The sequence below is a fragment of the Hirundo rustica genome, chromosome Z (genome assembly GCF_015227805.2).
Source record: "Hirundo rustica isolate bHirRus1 chromosome Z, bHirRus1.pri.v3, whole genome shotgun sequence".
Classification (NCBI taxonomy): Eukaryota; Metazoa; Chordata; class Aves; order Passeriformes; family Hirundinidae; genus Hirundo; species Hirundo rustica.
In genome coordinates, this window is record NC_053488.1 from 60489695 (window position 1) to 60507143 (window position 17449).

The 17449-nt window shown below is 42.6% G+C and overlaps 1 protein-coding gene across 3 annotated transcripts in view; it reads left to right on the forward strand.

Annotated features, from left to right (window-relative positions):
• Nucleotides 1–3570: 3570 nt before the first annotated feature.
• Nucleotides 3571–17449, forward strand: part of ZNF608 (zinc finger protein 608) — a 96753-nt gene continuing 82874 nt past the window's right edge. For 2 of the 3 annotated variants that reach the window (XM_058424209.1, XM_040091105.1), the window contains exons 1-2: nt 4458–4522; nt 7179–8225. In XM_058424209.1, coding sequence (XP_058280192.1) covers nt 7341–8225 — 885 coding nt within the window. In that variant the 5' untranslated portion in view covers nt 4458–4522; nt 7179–7340. Of the gene's footprint in view, nt 3920–4457; nt 4523–7178; nt 8226–17449 lie in introns of those variants that run through there. The other variant, XM_058424210.1, reaches the window with a different exon arrangement.

The window sequence follows — 17449 nt, forward strand, 5'->3', positions numbered from 1 at the left end:
TTCGCGGGCCCTCCGCTAAACAAAGGGACCCTCGGCGGTGATTTTTCGTAGCGTATGCGATGCACATGTCTGGAACGACTGAAAAAAACCCCAAATCGAAACAACCAAAACCCAAACCCGACAAAATCCAAACAACCCTCTCAACAAAACAAAACAAAAACGGACAGGGACCAGGGCGGGTGAATGGTGATCTCCTTTGTATTATTAGCGGTCTGTAGCTGCATCAGTTAAACACGGATTTCCTATTTTAGACAAACACTAATTTATTGGCCTTTTGTCTGTCTTGTAAAATGCTCAGAAATACAAAGTTGTAATTTAATTTGGAGAGCAAGTAGAAATTAAGGCCGAAAAGCCACTAAATCACAGCGGGCCTTGGCCGCTTTTTGAAATGCTGACGTTTTCAACCTGACAAGACAATGTGAGTTAAGTGGTCCTTTTGCAGCCACTCATGGGAATCTGCTGTTGCAGATGCACCCACGGTGAGCAGTTCTTGCTGTAATTTCTGCCACAGAAATTGATAAATAAAACCCTGGTTCGGTAACCATGCAGTACGGTGGCCAGGCTTCCTTCCCTGTAAACTCATGCCCAAAAACCAGGACGGAACGGGACGAGAGGGGAGGCTCCCCCTCGAAATGATCTAAGGACATTTTAAAGGATACTTTACCCATCAGTTTGCCTCTGCGGTTGGAGAAACGGCTCTTCCACTGCCCGCTGCTTTCAAAAATTAAAGTGATGGTGTAAAGCAGATAAAGCAGAGGCATTTTTGCAATCGCTCCCAGTGACTGTTCCTTGGCTAGTTAACAGACCATCTATTCAGAAGCAATTTTCTTTGGGCTGAAATTATGTGCTGACCGTAGCAGATCACTTCCCATAATACCCCTTCCCCCACCCAATGCTAAATACAAACCGTCTCCTACTCACCGTATAATAATGTGAAAATGACTGTAATTTTGCAGACGAGAAGCAGCCCAAAGTGAAACGTGTCTAAACAGAGGTCGATACTGAAAAAATCAGGGCCATTACGTAAATCTGAAAAAAATATATACTGTAAGGAAACAGCAAAAGTGATCCTCGTCTAAGTAGACTAAAAGCTTGGTGTTACTGATCTTAAATTTTTGCTAACCAGTGAGTGACATCAGTCGAGCAACCCCGGGGCAACTGTGATTCTTCGGTACCTTGAAACATTATGCATGCCCACTCCTCCACAAACTACAAATGCTGGGCACAAGTGTCCCCTCCCTGGGGGGAGGGTGTCGGTGACTCCGGCTGCCTCACCCGGCTGCCTCACTCGGCTGGGAAGTGGCCGCTTGCAGGCCCTCCTTGCGATTGTCCCAACGCCTAGGAGGGAGGCCAGGGATGTGTTCACTGTTCGCACCTCAGCATTTCTTGTTTGTGCTACACACATGCCATTCATGACTTTCTATTTTTTTAACTTCCCTCCCCTTGCCTCTCCCCCTCCCCCGTAATGGCTTAAACATTTAATGTGATCAAGGGCATCCTTGACAATGAACACATCCCTGCTAACAAACCCTTCATTATCAGCCCCTGAAGGGGAAGCATTTTGACGCGGGAGAAACGGAGCAGTCTCACACCGGGCAGCCTCAAGGCCTCCCAAGGTAGCGTAACGTGGCGACCCGCAATGCCCACGGCGTCAGGGGCTCACAGGACCTGGAGGGCAGCCTTTTCTCATGGGGTCCCGGGTCACCGTGACCTGGTGGCCATAGCGTCGCCGGTTACCACACCACGGGCGGGTTTTACTCCCACTAGGCTTGTTTCACCTTCCGCAAATCCCCCGCAGCGAAGCTGGGTCTGAGACGGGGTTGCTCGTCTGGTACCTCTCCACTAATCGCCCCTTTGGTGGGAAGCCTGCAACGCGGGGACGCTGATGCACGCGATTTGCTCAGCTGGACGAAATCCAAAGAGGTATTTTGTCACCCTGTCATGGCTGTGCAGGACATCGTAAATGCCACGCTTTGACTTCTTGCCGGAAATTTTGACTCGGGCGATGTGTACGTTTGGCAAGAAAAACATCCCGTATCGATTTTCACAGGGAGATCAGTCCCAGCGAGATCAAGGGGAAAAGGAAGGGGGAAAAAAGTCAAAGAGAAGAAAAAGAGAAAAAAAAAAAAAAAAAAAAAGACAAAGAAGAAAAAAGAGTAGATTGTGCCTAAGGGTATTAAAAGGAATAGGGTGTCTACGAGGCCAGAGGCAGTGCCCCCCATCTCCCGATCCCCCCCGTGTCCGCGGGCGGCGGCCGCCACCGCCCCCATCCCACCTCCGCTGTCCGCGAAGGGTTAAATGCAATTTAACGCAGTGGTGTAGCATAATGGCTCCCAACGTAAACAAAAGGAATGATTAAGGGGGATATTTTCGAGCTACACAAAGCCCGATAGGGAAGATTTGTGTTACTAATTCCTGTGAAAGGATGTTCACGTGGTAGTTATAGGGTCGCTGGCATTCACACTTCAGTGCGTGCGGCAGTAAATCAGCAGTCTGGAAACAAAAGGGTTATTTTCTGCTCTCCTTCCTTCCGAAAAAGAGGAAGGTAAAAAAAAAAAAAAAAAAAAAAAAAAAGGCAGAAAGAATAAAGCCCGACCTGTCTAACTTAAGCCATATTGTAAAAAATGAACGTGTATGTAATAAAATACATGAGGAGCTGAAAAAGTGAATGCAAGAAAGGGGGCTGATCTGAGAACTCAGCAGCGCCTCGGTGACCCCCAAGCAGAGGTGGGGGTGCTGCCCTGCCCTGAACCTCCCCTCAGCCCCTTGCTCCAGACACTGTTTGCTTTTCTCCTCCACTAAGCAGGAAAATAATCGCACATGTGTATCAGCAACCCTCTCTCGCTGGCTTCAAGCTGTTATAATTTTGAATGAGGGGGCATTTAAAAATTATGACTGAGATTCTAAATTGCCTCTTTGAAACCGGCACAGAAAAATCATTCATCATGGCTTCGAAAACTGCCCTGAAATTAAATTAAAACGAAATGAGGGAGTCTTCCTCCCAACGTGTGAGTCTTGGCAGAGCTACACTCCACCTTGGTTTTCTATTTTTTTTTCCCCCCTCCTCCCCTGCTCTTTCCCCCCGCCCCCCCCCCTCATTTCTTTTCCTCTCCCTAAGCCTTAAATGTTATGTAGAATAATTGAAATGGGAAACACGATTTGTATCTGGCTGCAGCAAGGAGGCTCGGTGTCGGCTGCGGGCTGCAGAGAGAGGTGCTGCGTGCGTGTGTGTAGTGTGCGTGTGAGTGCAGAACATGTGAGTGTGAAATGTGGTGGGGGGGGGTACCGGGCGTATGTGCAAGAATACAGTGTGTGAGGGTACCGGGCGTGTGTGCGGGGGTAGAGTGTGTGCGGGTGTGAGGGTACGGGGCGTGTGCGCGGGGTACGGGGCGCGAGTGCGAGCGGGTGCCGGGGGTGCGAGCGGGTGCGTGTTTGTGTCTCTCGCCCTCGCCGGCAGGCAGGAGGAGCGGCGGGCCAATCGCAGGGCCCGGTTTCATAAAAGCTGGGTGCTGATTGGCCGGCAGGGAAAGGGCATCGCGAACAAAGAAAAGTCCCTCTCAGGTACCGCGCGGAGCGAGGCTCCCACTCCCTCGCCTCGGCCGCTGCCGTGTGGGCAGCGCCCCTGTCCCCTGTGTGTCAGCCTGTGAGGGGACAGACACGCATGCCGGGTTTGCCTTCTCTGCCCAGTTTTTATTTTTATTTTGGTTTCCTTTTTGTTTTTGGTGGGTTTTTTTGGTCGTTGTTTTAATTTTGTTTCTAGAAAGAAAGGAAGGTTCGTGATATCTGGTGCTCTGTTCCTCCAAACACAATAAATCTGTTGAAGACATTAGAATTTTTTTTCCTAAAATAAAAAGCGGCCGCAACAAAAACATACTCAATGCAGTTAGAAGGAAAAGGTCAACTCGATCCAATACAGACCGTAAGTACGGTTGCGTGGTGTGTCTATAGCACTTAGAGGGGATTTTTTTTTTTTTTTTTTTTTTTTTTTTTTTTTTCTCTGCAAACGGGAGTGTTAAAGAGTTTTGGGAGCTGAGGTAACTAGGGTTCTTGTGGATTTTTAAAGGAGGAAAAAAACCCAAAAAAACCCAAAAAACCCAATCCCACAGACAGGATGAGTTATTTGAGGGAAGAGGGGGAAAGCACTGTAGCCACACAAATCATACTTGACGGTGCACTTGGGGGGCGTTAAAGCGTAGTGCCTTTTTTGGGTTTTAACTAACCCAGGGCGGGGGGAGGGGGAAACAAAAGTGACACCATTACAGCCAAATCTGCATTGCTTCCCCGCCTCTCCCCCCCCCCCGGCCCCCTCCCCCGGCCCCGAAAGCACTGCGCTCGTTAGCAGGAGCGATGGGGCACCGGCAGACCGGGAGGCACCTCGCTCGTGTCACACCGAGACACCAGAAAGGCGAGGCTGGAGCTGGGGGGTGGGGGTGGGACCGTCCGTCGGCGGCTGATGCCTTGGCCGTTTCCATCGCCGTCTCGTTCTGCCGACCCTGAGGCTCAGGAAAGGGAAAACCCTGAGGTAAACGTGCCCCCCGGGGAGGCGGCGGGGCGCTCGGCGAGGCGGTCCTGAGGGGCACCCCAGGGCTCCATCAGAGGCGGCTGGGCCGCGGCGCGGGGCCGGGCAGGGCGCGGCCCGCCCCGCCGGGTGTGTGAGGGGCGGCCCCGGCCGCGCTCGGCGGCGGCCAATGGAGCCCGGCGGCGTCACGTGACGCGGGCGGCGGAACCCGCCGCGTTCCCCCTCCCCCCGCTCTCCCGCCACCGGCAATTCATTACGGCTTTTAGCTTCCCATCGCCGGCTAATTAAAAATACTAAGCTAAAGCTCCGAGACCGTCTGACTTGGGGAGGGAGGAGGGAGGCATAGGGAAGGGGGAGGGGGTGATAACGGTAGACTGCGAGGTTTGCTGAAACAATAAGGTGGGAGCGATCTGTCCTGACAAAAAGGTCGTCTGCTTTATCTCCTCGGACTCTAATTACTGAATTACTTACCGCATGACTGACTAGCCCAAGCTCACGTGTTTCTTTTTTGTTGTTGTTGTTGTTGGTTTTTGGTTGGTTGGTTGGTGGTTTTTTTTGTTTTGTTTTTGTTTTTGCTTTTTTCCCCGAGACAGCAATTCGAAACTGATACGTGCCTATGCTGATTTTTTTTTTTTTTTTTTAACTCCTATTTTTATAAAGCGCTGATCTAAGGCTGGGAGGGGAGTGACGGACGGACGGACGGGGACAGGCACCCCCGTCCCGAAATCTTACCCCTGGGAAAATTTAGTTCGTTTGAGAGCACGCAGTCCCTTCTGCACTCCCACAAAATGTTTTGATAACCGGTTTATCAGATCAGTGATTCCCCCCTCCCGTTCCTCCTCCTCTTCCTCGCCCCCCCCACTTCACCCTCCCCCTTCATCCACGCCCGTTTCCCCTCAAGTTACTTCAAGAAATCAGATCTGTCAGGACGGGCGAAAAAAATGCCACTTCCCAACTAACAGGCGGAATCCAGCCCAGATTTTCAGTCCTTTCTTCTTTTTTTCCTTCCTCCCTTTCACTAATTTATCCCGATGTTAGCACATTCTGTCTTGTAACACCCGGGCGCCTGTAGGTTTGTTTCGTGGGATCATTACTTACTGATCGGGATGGCTCCCAGGTCCGGGACTGAAGACGGAGTGTGAAGTTGGGGAAACATTTTTTTTTTTTTTTCCCCAATCTTTCTTTTATTTTTTTATTTTGTTTTTTTTTTTTTTTTTTTTTTTGTTATTTTTCCTTTTTTTTTTTTTTTTTTTTTTTTTTTAACATTACTGTGATGATTATTACCTCTCGGTGCTTATTCAGGAAAAGCAAACAAACAAAAATCTGGTCCTTGATGCTTCACTTCTGAATGTGAAATATTACCTCCCCGCTCGTAAAGTTGTGAGGCACAGCTTTTTTTTTTTTTTTTTTTTTTTTTTTTTTTCTTTCTTTTATTCTTTTCTTTAAGCAAGGACGAAAAAAACCTAAAAAAACCAAAAAAAGGACTTCTGATTCGTGTTCCAAAGTAGGGGGAGATATGTTACTGACCGATTTATACTGGCTGAGATGAGATTTGCTTTCTACTTCTTGATCACTTGCTCTTTAAGTAAAATGAGGCACAGAGTTGTTGCTGAGACGAGTGGGAACAGCATTTTGATTTGCTGGTTTAATTAAAAATTATAAAGGATTAAAGGTAAGCATTACGCATATCTATGTATAAATATTTCGGCAGTCGACTGTAAAAGGGAGAGATCCCTTTAAAAATCGTTTTAACTAAGCTTTGTCAAACACACACTCATTTGCGGTCACTGAGGCCACCTTGGTGCAGATCACTTAAAGTGTATGTCTTAATCAGTTTCCTGTACAGTCAGTAATACTATATTTAACAGACCTAACAATTGTGTGACCTAGGAATACATTAGAGCTGCTTTTAGTACTGTTATCTTAAGAGTATTTTTTTAAAGAAAAGAGAATTTTTATTTCTTCTCCCCCTTTTTTTTTAAAAAAAAAAAAAAAAACCAAAAAAAACAACAAAACCTCTAGACTTTAATATTCTCCAGTAAACGTCTGAGTTTATAGGTTTTTGTTTTTAACAGAAGGTGTATTGTGTCAGGGAAAATGAGGTTTCCTACTTCCCGTAGCACTCTCCTCCCCCATCCCCCCCAAGAAATTAAGTGGAAGGGGGGTAACAGATTATACACGAGAGTCACAAAACTTCAAGGGTCTGGTTTAAAGCCACAAAATCCATGGAATGCCGTGAAGAGTGAATCCATGTCCTTCCTTTTCTCCTTTTCGTGCCTAGGTGGTGGTCCAAGGGGTTAGATTACAACATGTGCTCCAACAGCTAGGCACCACTTCTATGACTGTATTTCCTGAACTTCGTGGATTTAAATAATTTAGATAATCTTTTTCTTCCCCCCCCCCCTTTTTTTTTTTTCCTTTTTTTTCTTTTCTTATATATGGACATGGCTTTTTAAGAGAGGTTGTGGATGTTGGTATACAACTAGATTAAAAGTGTGCTTTATAAAAATACCACAGCCACTGCCTCTGGCTTAACAATTTAAGAATATGGCAATGGTGAATGTGTTTGCTCCCCCCTACCATGCCCCCTCTTTATTGAGTGACGTTATATTGTGGTGACACCCAGACAAGAAATACTTGACTTTTTCCCTCCTCGCAGGACAACGTGGATGTGGACTGCAGGTTGTGAGCTTGGACACACCTAGGGGAGGAAGACGAGAAGAGCTGAACTTAAGAGAGAGCCCAACGGAGATAAACGAATGTCCCCACATCTCCAAAGGAAAGTTCATCGGATTTTTACTCTAGAGATCTCGTCTTCAGGATGTCATTGAACACTTCCACTGTAGGAAAAGGTGTGGATCCAAACGCAGTTGACACTTATGACAGTGGCGATGACTGGGAAATCGGTGTTGGGAATTTAATAATCGATTTGGACGCTGACTTAGAGAAGGACAGACAGAAATTTGAGATGAATAATTCTAATACCACCAGCAGCAGCAACACCAGCTCCAAGGATTGTGGGGGTCTGGCTTCCAGTGGGGCTAATGCTACCTCAGCCTTAGCTGATGGCCTAAAATTTGCTTCTGTTCAGCCTTCTGCTCCCCAGGGGAATTCCTCTCACAAAGAGACTAGCAAATCAAAAGTGAAAAGGAGTAAAACTTCTAAGGATGCTAATAAATCTCTGCCTTCTGCTGCCTTGTATGGGATTCCTGAGATCAGCAGTGCTGGCAAAAGGCAGGAAGTCCAAGGGCGCCCTGGAGAGGCAACTGGCATGAATTCAGCACTGGGTCAAAGTGTGAGCAGTAACCCAAACGGCAATAATAACAACACCAGCAACACCACCACCGTGTCCTCTTGTGGGAAAAACAAAGAGGAGAAACCAGGTAAAGCCCCAGGCAGCAGAGGCTCCAAGCGGGATAAGGATGCAGGAAAATCCAGGAAGGACAAGCAGCATGACTTGCAGCAGGGCCACCCCAATGGCAGCGGGGGTGGCAATAGCCAGATTCCCTCTGGGCACCTCTATGGCTTTGGGGCCAAGGGAGGCAGTGGTGGAAGCAGCAGCCCCTTCCACTGCACCTCCTCTGCTGTGGGGGAGGTGAGCAAAAATACCCCGGATTCAGGGTTAATGGGGAACTCTGTTTTGGTAAAGAAGGAAGAGGAGGAGGAGGAGAACCACAGGCGAATCAAGAAATTGAAAACAGAAAAGGTAGGACAAAGCTCCTCTCAACCTCTTCTGTGTTTACCTATGTCTATAATAAGTGTCCCATGAGTGTCTCATGACTGTATGTCTGGCTCCTCTGTCCTCTCAGCTGTGTATTTGTGACATGTGTATGTCATTCCTCCTTCCCTTACAAAAAACAAAACAAAAAACAAACAAAGAGAAAAACGACACCAAAACAAAAAACCACCCCCCCCCCAAAAAAAAACAAAACAAAAAAAAAAAAAAAAACCACCAAAAAAACCCCCACCAAACCCAGAGACCTCTTCCCTACACAGAAGATACCATGTTTCCAGTGTGCTGCTCTTGTGATTTCCTCTCCCTGTCTTCAGACTTGGAGAACGTCTCTGTTTTGTCTGTTTTAATGCACTTACCCAGAGGGAGAAACACAGAGATGACCCTGACTGAGTTGCCCCTGTTTTTAGCAGAGAGTACCAGTGGGATGGCGTGTGTTCACAGGCTGGGGGGTGCATAGCTCAGGCTCCAGGCACAGCAGGTCTTGTATGTGCTGACTCTTCCACAACATCAGCAGGCATTTGTGCCATTCCTCTCCCAAAGTATAAAGTAAACCCTCTCCCTTCTCTGACCCCCCGCCTAAAGCTGAGATTGTGCTTGGGGGAGAAAACAGGAGCTATCGGCAGAGACCGGGGCTCTGCCATTGTGCTTCATGAAGACACAGGATGCTTTTTGTGCTGGGGGCTTCGGTGGCACAGTAGCCCAGAGGCCTCAGAAGCTGGTGTAGCGACAGGGAGGAAAGAGACAGCAGACAGGCAGTGCCTCTTGTCTTCCTGGAAGGAGGATGCTGGGAGGAGGGAAATGCACCTTGTGCTGAGAATCATGTGTGCAAAACAGCTTTTGGAACAGTGGAGCAGTTTGTCTCCTGTCTGGGGGAGTTTTCCTCTCTGAGCCACGCTAGCTCTTGGATTTGAACGGCTTGTTTGTTGAGCGGTTGAAATGTGTGAAAGAAATCAGATGGGAGAGTGTGGTTTTATGCCTTTCTATTACAAGGATGCTTTCTGTATGAATAGATGGCTGCTACTCTGTTCTTTGGGAAAGGTGGAGGGAGACCTTGTTGTCTTTTGTCAGCTGCTGGTTCAAGGATGTTCTGGTGTTGGTGGGAGTTCTGTCCCTAGCGCAGAAGCCATCTTCTGATGATCCAGAGGGCAAATATTGGCCCAGGTTTGCAAGTATGGTAAATTCTACAGGTTGTTAAACAAAGGGAACCTGCTCTGCCTGAAAAATCAAGCAAGCTAACATCCTCCAAATGAACAATCTCACATTGTTAGATTCTGACTGTATTGTCCGCTGTTGGTCCTAAATTACCTGCTTTTACAACTTCCCCAAGTGAACGTTCATCAGTGGAGAAACTTTTGGGTTGGTGTTAACTGTATCATCTGCAAGTGTCTGGGAAGGCTGAAGGTCTCAGGGAGCGGGGAGTTGTGTCTTGTTATGACTGGCTACCAGCTTTTTGTATTTCAGTCATGAAGTTTTTGTAATACTAAATCAACTGGAGGATTAGGTTTGGGTGTTTGTGATATCAGATATTTGTTAGTACTGGAAGATAATTCCAAGGGCTTCTGTTCAAGGCAAGGGACAAATTAAATTTCATATTGTATGCATATTACTGCTTTTAAGATAGCATATCTGTGGATGAATTTGAATGAGCCTTATGACCTTGTCTAAATGCAGATGAGAAAACCAGATTGCTGTGTAATTTGCATGTATATGTTTGCCTTTTGATTTATGAAAAGTGCTGTTCACAGCAGAAATGTGTCCAAAAATCTCACGGTCTCTTTATTAACTTAGTACAGTAGGCATTTACTTCTGTTGCCAATAGTCTTCAAATTGCAGTTCTCTAATCTGTTTTAACTATCTAGATAAATTGCCCTAATCCGGTCTTCACAATGGCTGTGGTTAAAGAGTCAGAGCCATTTGATTGGATTCAGTGGCTGCCTGGAATGTGGGAGGTACTGCCCTTTTGCAACCCCCTTAGCCTTTTAATCTCTCAGCCAAATGTTCACATTCAACAATTTTGTTTAGCTGGCAATCTGAACATTTCAGTATCTCAAAGGCTGCTGCCATGGCAACAGAGATTAGAGGGTGGTGTGGTTTCTCCCGTTTTTGTGTTCTTTCAACTCCCTAGTCACACAGGAAATTGTATGAAGAATCTATATACCTACGAGTAATCTTATGTGCAGTGTAAATGGGATGGCATGCAAATTCAGAGCAAACACGAATGGAGGAGTTCGGCGTCACTGGCACACTCTGTGTGTTGTAGATGTCGCTCCAGGAGGAGGCCTGGAGGTTGCATTTCCAGCAACAGCCGCTGCTGTTGGCACATACTGACTTTAATACAGTCTTTGCACGTCAGAGTCGTGCAGCCTTGGCCATTGTCTGGCACAATGGTGTGCTTGCTTGCTGTCTTAAGTAACGTCCCTTAGCGTTTTTCTTAGCCAATAATGTTATATTTTAGAATATTATTATTATTATTATTAATAATGTGGTTTATGTTTGTTATTCTGCTTCTTTTTTATTTTCTTTTTTTCTTAAATGATTAATCGTCATTGGAAATAATTCTTTAAAGGTTTTAGATTGTTGAAGTGTTATTGCTTTGACTGTATGTTAGAACATATATGCCATACTTGCACAAAGCAACTTATATCTGTAGATAAATACATAATTTTCAACCTGCATGTTGAAATCAATGTTCAGATATCTTACTCTTGTGCAAGACATGCCTCATGAATTTGGAAGTTTCCTTTTAGAATCAAACAAGTTCTTCATGACTGCTGATTCAAAAGCTACATGTTTTTATACGTGGTGTGGAATATAATACTGCATTTGTTTACTATTTGTGAAAAGCTTGGAGCAGATTCCCAGGCGTTGTAGTCACTGTTTAGCTTTCACAGCATGCTTCAATTATATTTTTAGTCTATTTATTATGTTTCCTTGCTGCAGAAAGTCATGTAAAACATGATAAATTGGATCTTATGAAGCCTAATTAAATCAATGACTGTGTTCTGCCAGCCCTTTTATGCAGAAACCGCAAGTATGTTGTAAAAGTTGCCACTCCCCTAATATGTGGATAAAGTCAAAGTGTGCTGTAATTCTAAGATGTTTGAGCTATATTTGTGCAGTCCGTTTTGTGGCTAAGCCACCAGTGACATGTCTGAATAAGTAGCTTTGACAGGTAGGCTAACCACTCCTAAGATTTTTGGTGTTAAAAACCTGTCTCCATTTTCCATTTCTCATCCATACTGTTTTTAGCACAGTTAGTGACTGTGTATCAGCATGAACTATTCATCTGTTCCAGCTAAGTTTTTTGTATTTTTAACAGCTGTTACATTGAAAACTGTTCAGAATAGCTACAAAATATGCTTTGTGTGCATTGCAAGGAGATTTGGAATTCATTCAGTCATAATTTACTCTGAGATATGGGTAAACTTTATTTGGTATGTTTACATGGAATTAATGTAGAAGATACAAAACTGTAATCAGAAGGGTTTAGTTACAGTTCTAAATGTATCAGTCTGGTGATACTCCAGGATGGAATTTTTATTTTTTTTTTTTTTTTTTTTTTTTTTTTTAGCTTAGTGCATCTCATTATGACTGCATTTCACATTTGAAAGTTGTCTTTAGCAAATTAACATGTTGGCTAGAATTATTTATTTTATCTTCACTTTCTTTGTTGTGTTTTAGCATTAGGGTTTGAGGGTATGCCATCAAGAATCTCTGGGTGAATTTTACCTATTGATGTAAACCATTTTAAGTACATGCTTTGATTGATGATGTTATGGAGATATGCTCTTCATGTACTTTTCTTGCTGGCCTTGTGTGTAGTTTATTCACTGTGAAATAAAAGGGCAGGGAGGTCACTTGCTGTAATTAAAGAACAAAGTCTATTGTTGTTTGACAGCAAACTGTTTTGAAAGCTACATAAGGGGTTTAGCTGTTAAAAACATTGATAAGTATGGGTGTCTAACAATAAGCATAGCTCAAGGTCCTTAAAGTTCTGTAGTGCTGTCTAGCAGTGTGACGGTGCTTTTTGAGCTGGGTGAAGAGGTGTTGCCCTTTGGCCGAGGAAAGCTTTCCGTGTGAACCTGCTGACCTCTGCCAATATGTATGACCAGATCTTCTATTGAATTCCTGTGCAAAGCAAGAGTTAGTGTAACACAATGGAGGCTGGTCTAGAACATCTATCAATCAAAGTAGGGAAGCTGACTATATAGGAACTACTGGAAAAATATTTCACTTTGGGCATTAGTAGTTTTACAATTTTAATAATTTCATGAATACCCAGTAAAGAGGAAAGCATTGATTGTCTAGATGTCATGAGGTTAACAGTGTTCTCCACGTTAAAGGGCTTTCCTGCAAGGCTGTTTTAATTATAGCTATATAAAGACTTGTTTTTCCAAAGTAGCATTTTATAGTCCAATAAATGAAATGTATGTTAAAAGTGCTAAGCAAAATCTCCTGTAACCATAGAGGTGTTCAATAACCAGATTCAAGTAACATGGAAAGTACCATCTGTTTCTAGTTTTCAGCAAAAGCCCAGGAATTGAAAAGCTGAGATTTGCTTGTATTTTTCCAACTCTCTTTCTTTTTAAAATTATTATTATCATTATTTTAAGAAGTTCACCTGGAACTTTATAGAAGCTTTCTGAAATGCAATAATACAGGACAGACTGTGAAAACACATGTTCGTACATACAGTTAACCAGTTCCACTTTCATTTAAAGAGATTTCCAGAAGCTCAATCATTGAAGAATTTATAACAGTGAATCACCTCCTCTAGGCAAACACAATAAGCGTCAGTTTCTTCAAGGGTCTTGCTATTGAGGTAGCACCTGATTTGCTATGTCTTTCTTTGCGAAGTAAAACGCAGGGGGGAAAAAACCACACCCCCCCCCCCAACAACAACAACGACAAAAAACCAAACCAAACAAACAAAAAACCAAAACAAAACACCTCATCCTCTTAAAGAATAACTTTAGCAAGCTCTTATCAGTTACCTAATTGCATATCATAAAACCATTGACTAAAATTTTCCATGCAGACTTTACTGCTGTTCAGTGAAGTGTTCTAGAATTGTTCATGGGGAGAAAACCACTCTTTTAAAGATAACTCATTCTAAACTGTTAGGCAATGAGATTCTTGGCTGCAGCCTATGAGCCCTGGATAAAACGCCATCCGGCCTTTGTTTGAGGTCTTTTACTGAAGCTAATGACTGGCCTTGTGCCTCCCTGAGATAAATGACATTATCTCTGAGTGGTCTGACAGGAAACAGACGTGTTAATGGTGAAGCTGCGGGGAAGATATGCTGTAGTTCTGACAAAAGACTAAAGCTTGGACCCCTGGTTGTGATCATTAACACAGGATGGATTCCTTCATAATTGGAAAGCTATTTTATCGACAACAACGTAAATCACAAATCTGAAATCTGCAGAGTTTTTTGCGTGCTAAAAGTAGTGCCTTTTTTTCCTCCACCATATAAGAAATGTGCTGTCTCCATAGTACTGACATTAGTGGAAGAGCCTCGTGTCTGCTTTCTGTTAACTGGGCCCATCCTTTGCACATTGAATTCAGGTTCCCCTACATGTGCCCTATGTTATCCATGCAATTTACATTTCTAAAAGAATAAAAAAAAACCCAAACCAACCCTGTATTTCTTCACATCTTATACTCTTATTGATACACATGATATTGAGCATGTTTTACAAAGCATCTTCAGGAGTATCGTTGAAGAAGTACTAACACTTCAGCTATCCTTCACCTTTACTTCCATTTTGGATAAGGACATATATATATTTTGGACTTCTATCACCCACCCTTGAAAAAGGTTTGATTTCTTCTGCAGCAGTTTGGGCACTTTTATGTTATTGCCACATGGTCCATATTTCACAAACATAGAATTCACTTTTTGAGTGGCTTGTTCCAGATTTGTTCCATGGTATACAGTTGGAATTGCTGAATGTAACCAGGTTTAAGAGTTTACTGTGGTCTGAGCTAATATACTTTGTACAAATGGTCCAACAGTTTTATTTTTATAGTATTCTTAACATTGTACCAGCTTTATATTGTACTTATATGATGTTCTAATGAACGTGGTGATATATTGCTTTGTTCCCTGAATGGCTGGAGATTGACTTCTTAACTCTGCTTCATTTTTTACAACAGAAATACATCTTGCCCTGAGTCCTCAGATAGGCTCACACCTGTGGATTGGCTTCAACTGAAGAGCTTGCCATATTTTTCGTTTTAGTATGCTTACTTACCAAGGAGTTACTTTTATGTCTTAACAATCACTGATTATATATGGATATTTTAAAAAAAATTTTGGTCTGTACATAACATTTCCTGTTGGGTGAAAGACAGCAAAGCAGTCTTTCATGAAAATTTCTAAATATGTCATAATTGCAAAAAGTAAATTCCTTTTTAAAAAATCGGAAAAGTTTATTCACACACACACACACATATGATGTTTCATAAACCTCTTTCTGTTTATCTGTTTGTACTACTGTTTCTGCCTGGTACAGCTCTTTTTCAGTGCAGCCTTTCACCAAATTGAAGAGTAACACAATCTATAATTTTAAAATTTGCTTAAAAATACGTTTGAAATGTGGTAATTTTAATAAATATAATTACCAGTTGTTATAGCAGGATTTGAGGGGTTTGAGGGGTTTTCTTAAAAGAGATTGTAAATCACGGTTTTAAAAAATTATTACATTCTTGATTTAATACCACAATTTACTGAAGGCAATGAGTAGCCATTTGGGTAAAGAGGAAGGTGAGAGAATGACTTTTGGTTGTGATGTAGGATTTCAGTAAGCACTGTCTGTTGCACTTTCTCTTTTAACTCTTACAAAATGGTCTTGGCAATTGGAACAAAGCCTTTACATTTGAATGAAAAGTTGTAAAACTATTCAGAGCGACTTGACTGACAAGCAGGTTCTTTGTAATTTTTTTTTTCTTTTTCGAAAAAGCTGAGAGAACATCAAGGAGTGGAATAGGTAGTTTGCCCTGACGCCCCATGTACATGTATGCTTCCATAATATATATGCTTATATATGTATAACATTACTTAATTGAACAGTTCAAATGAGCGTTCAAGGATACAAGTTGCATACAATGAAGTAGGAATCATGTCTGTGTAGATAAGTTTTCCAGCTCTAGGGTCTCTATGGCATTGATTAAATTATCTGATCTCTTCAGCATAACTGCAAGTAAGAAAGTTGCATTTAGTGACAGAGATTTTTAATACATCTGCTTTTACGGTAAGTTGACAAATACTGCTAAATCTCAAGGTGAAAGGATCAATTTCTCTAGCTTCTGCCTGTAATGCCTATTAGCAATTAAATGTGAAGCTCTTTGTTTCACTAATTTTGGAGTGAAATTCATTGCTCATTCAATTGTATGTCCTTTATTATGGATCTTCATCAACTAATCTTCAGAAAAAAACCCCCCGAACATTTGGTTCCCTTATCTTCTCACGGCTCCTGGTTCTTCCTAGCCTAAATCTCACTTTTGTGCATAAACGCAGCGTGGCTGAGGTGTTTGTCTCCAGAGAAACTCCACCAAATAATACTTGACCTCATGAGGATGTTTGAAGCATATGCCAAAAATGGCCTGTGAATGCAGTTTTTGCAGTCAAAAGAGCAAAGTAAAATCTATTGATTGTGGTTACTTGGTGTTTCTAGTTGTTATCTTGTCATGTTAACCAAGAAGCAAATGGCGTAACACCACAGAAGTGTATTTTTACTTAAATAAACTTTAGAGGTTTTGATGTGTTTTCTTTTCCTCTTATTTCCCCGATGGCTTCTTTTTATTGAAGAGTAACATGAGGAGACTTGGTAGCAATTTTATTGCTTTCCCATAACAGTTTGAAATAATAGGTTGGTCTTTGGTTGCCAGTCAAATTTCTACCAGTCAGCTTGATTCTGTTTTTTTATCATGGAATATAAAAAGTGTATGTTTGTAGTTTGTCCTCAGAAACTGTCTTTTTTTTTTTTTCCATGCTTCAATTAGCAACAGAAGACTAAGCTCCAATTGGTCACACTTTCATAAACTCTGAGAGCTTGCTTTCTTCATTCTGATAAAAGAAAGAGCCAAGTTTAGGCTGTGTTTCCCAGGAAGTTTTGAGGCACATCTGGCCTCTTTAACTGTGTTCACTAGACAGTTTGATTTCGCACACATTTAGTCATTTGCATTATCCATTGAATTAATTCAGGGGGTTTGTTAAGCCTATCGCCCTGCAACACAAGTTCATGCTATTCAAATGCCACCTTTATTGATGAATTTCAGTGATGCTGTGCTGAACTGTGGTAGAAATAGGTCTGTGTGTACCATAGTTGCTTGTTATGTAAGCATAGCTTTCATAGTTTTCACCACTTCCCTCTACCAGTAAGAAAAGCGAAAAGCAAACTGTAATCTCCTTTCTCATAGTGAGCAGGGCCAAACCAAATTATTTTTGGATTTCCTGTCACCTCCTTGGCTGATTTCTGTGGATGGCTTATGTTAAAAGCAACAATAATGTTTGAATTAGAAGGGTTTGGTCTTTGGGTTTTCATTCTTTATGGAGAACTGTTTATTTGAGTGTGGTTCGCCACACTACACAGATAGTACTACCAAATCTGTGCTTTATTATAAGCTTGTAGCAGTGAATTAATGGCAGTATTTGCATGTTTCAGGGTTTCATGTTCTTGCCAATTCTTTCTTTTTGAAGAAGGGAAATTAAACTAGATCTGTATCTCTTCAACAAAAGGTAATAGTTAGAAGCAAATACAATTAGAAATGGACCTTGTTACTTTGTTGAAGTTTGTTTTGCTGGTAGGAGTTTAAATCTGGTTTAATAAATGTTGAGGCATTTGTTTATGCCTCACTGACTATAAGGATCTCGCACTGACTATAAGGATCTGATATTCCAGGAGTATTTATGGATATAATGAACATATTTGACATAAAGTTTTGATGGGTAATTTTTGCTCTGGGTTTAATGTGAGGCACTGCATGTTGTATTGCATTGGAGTTCTGAAAAATACTGCTGCATTTTGAGAACAATGAAGGTGGTTGTTCTACACCCAGTTTTACTGAAAACATAAATTGATGTTCCTGTTCACTTTAGCCAATAGTAAGGTGCAATATTATTTAATAGTGTTACTAGTTGCTGCTTAAGGAGAGGATTATCCAAACACGTGTGTACATATATCAATACA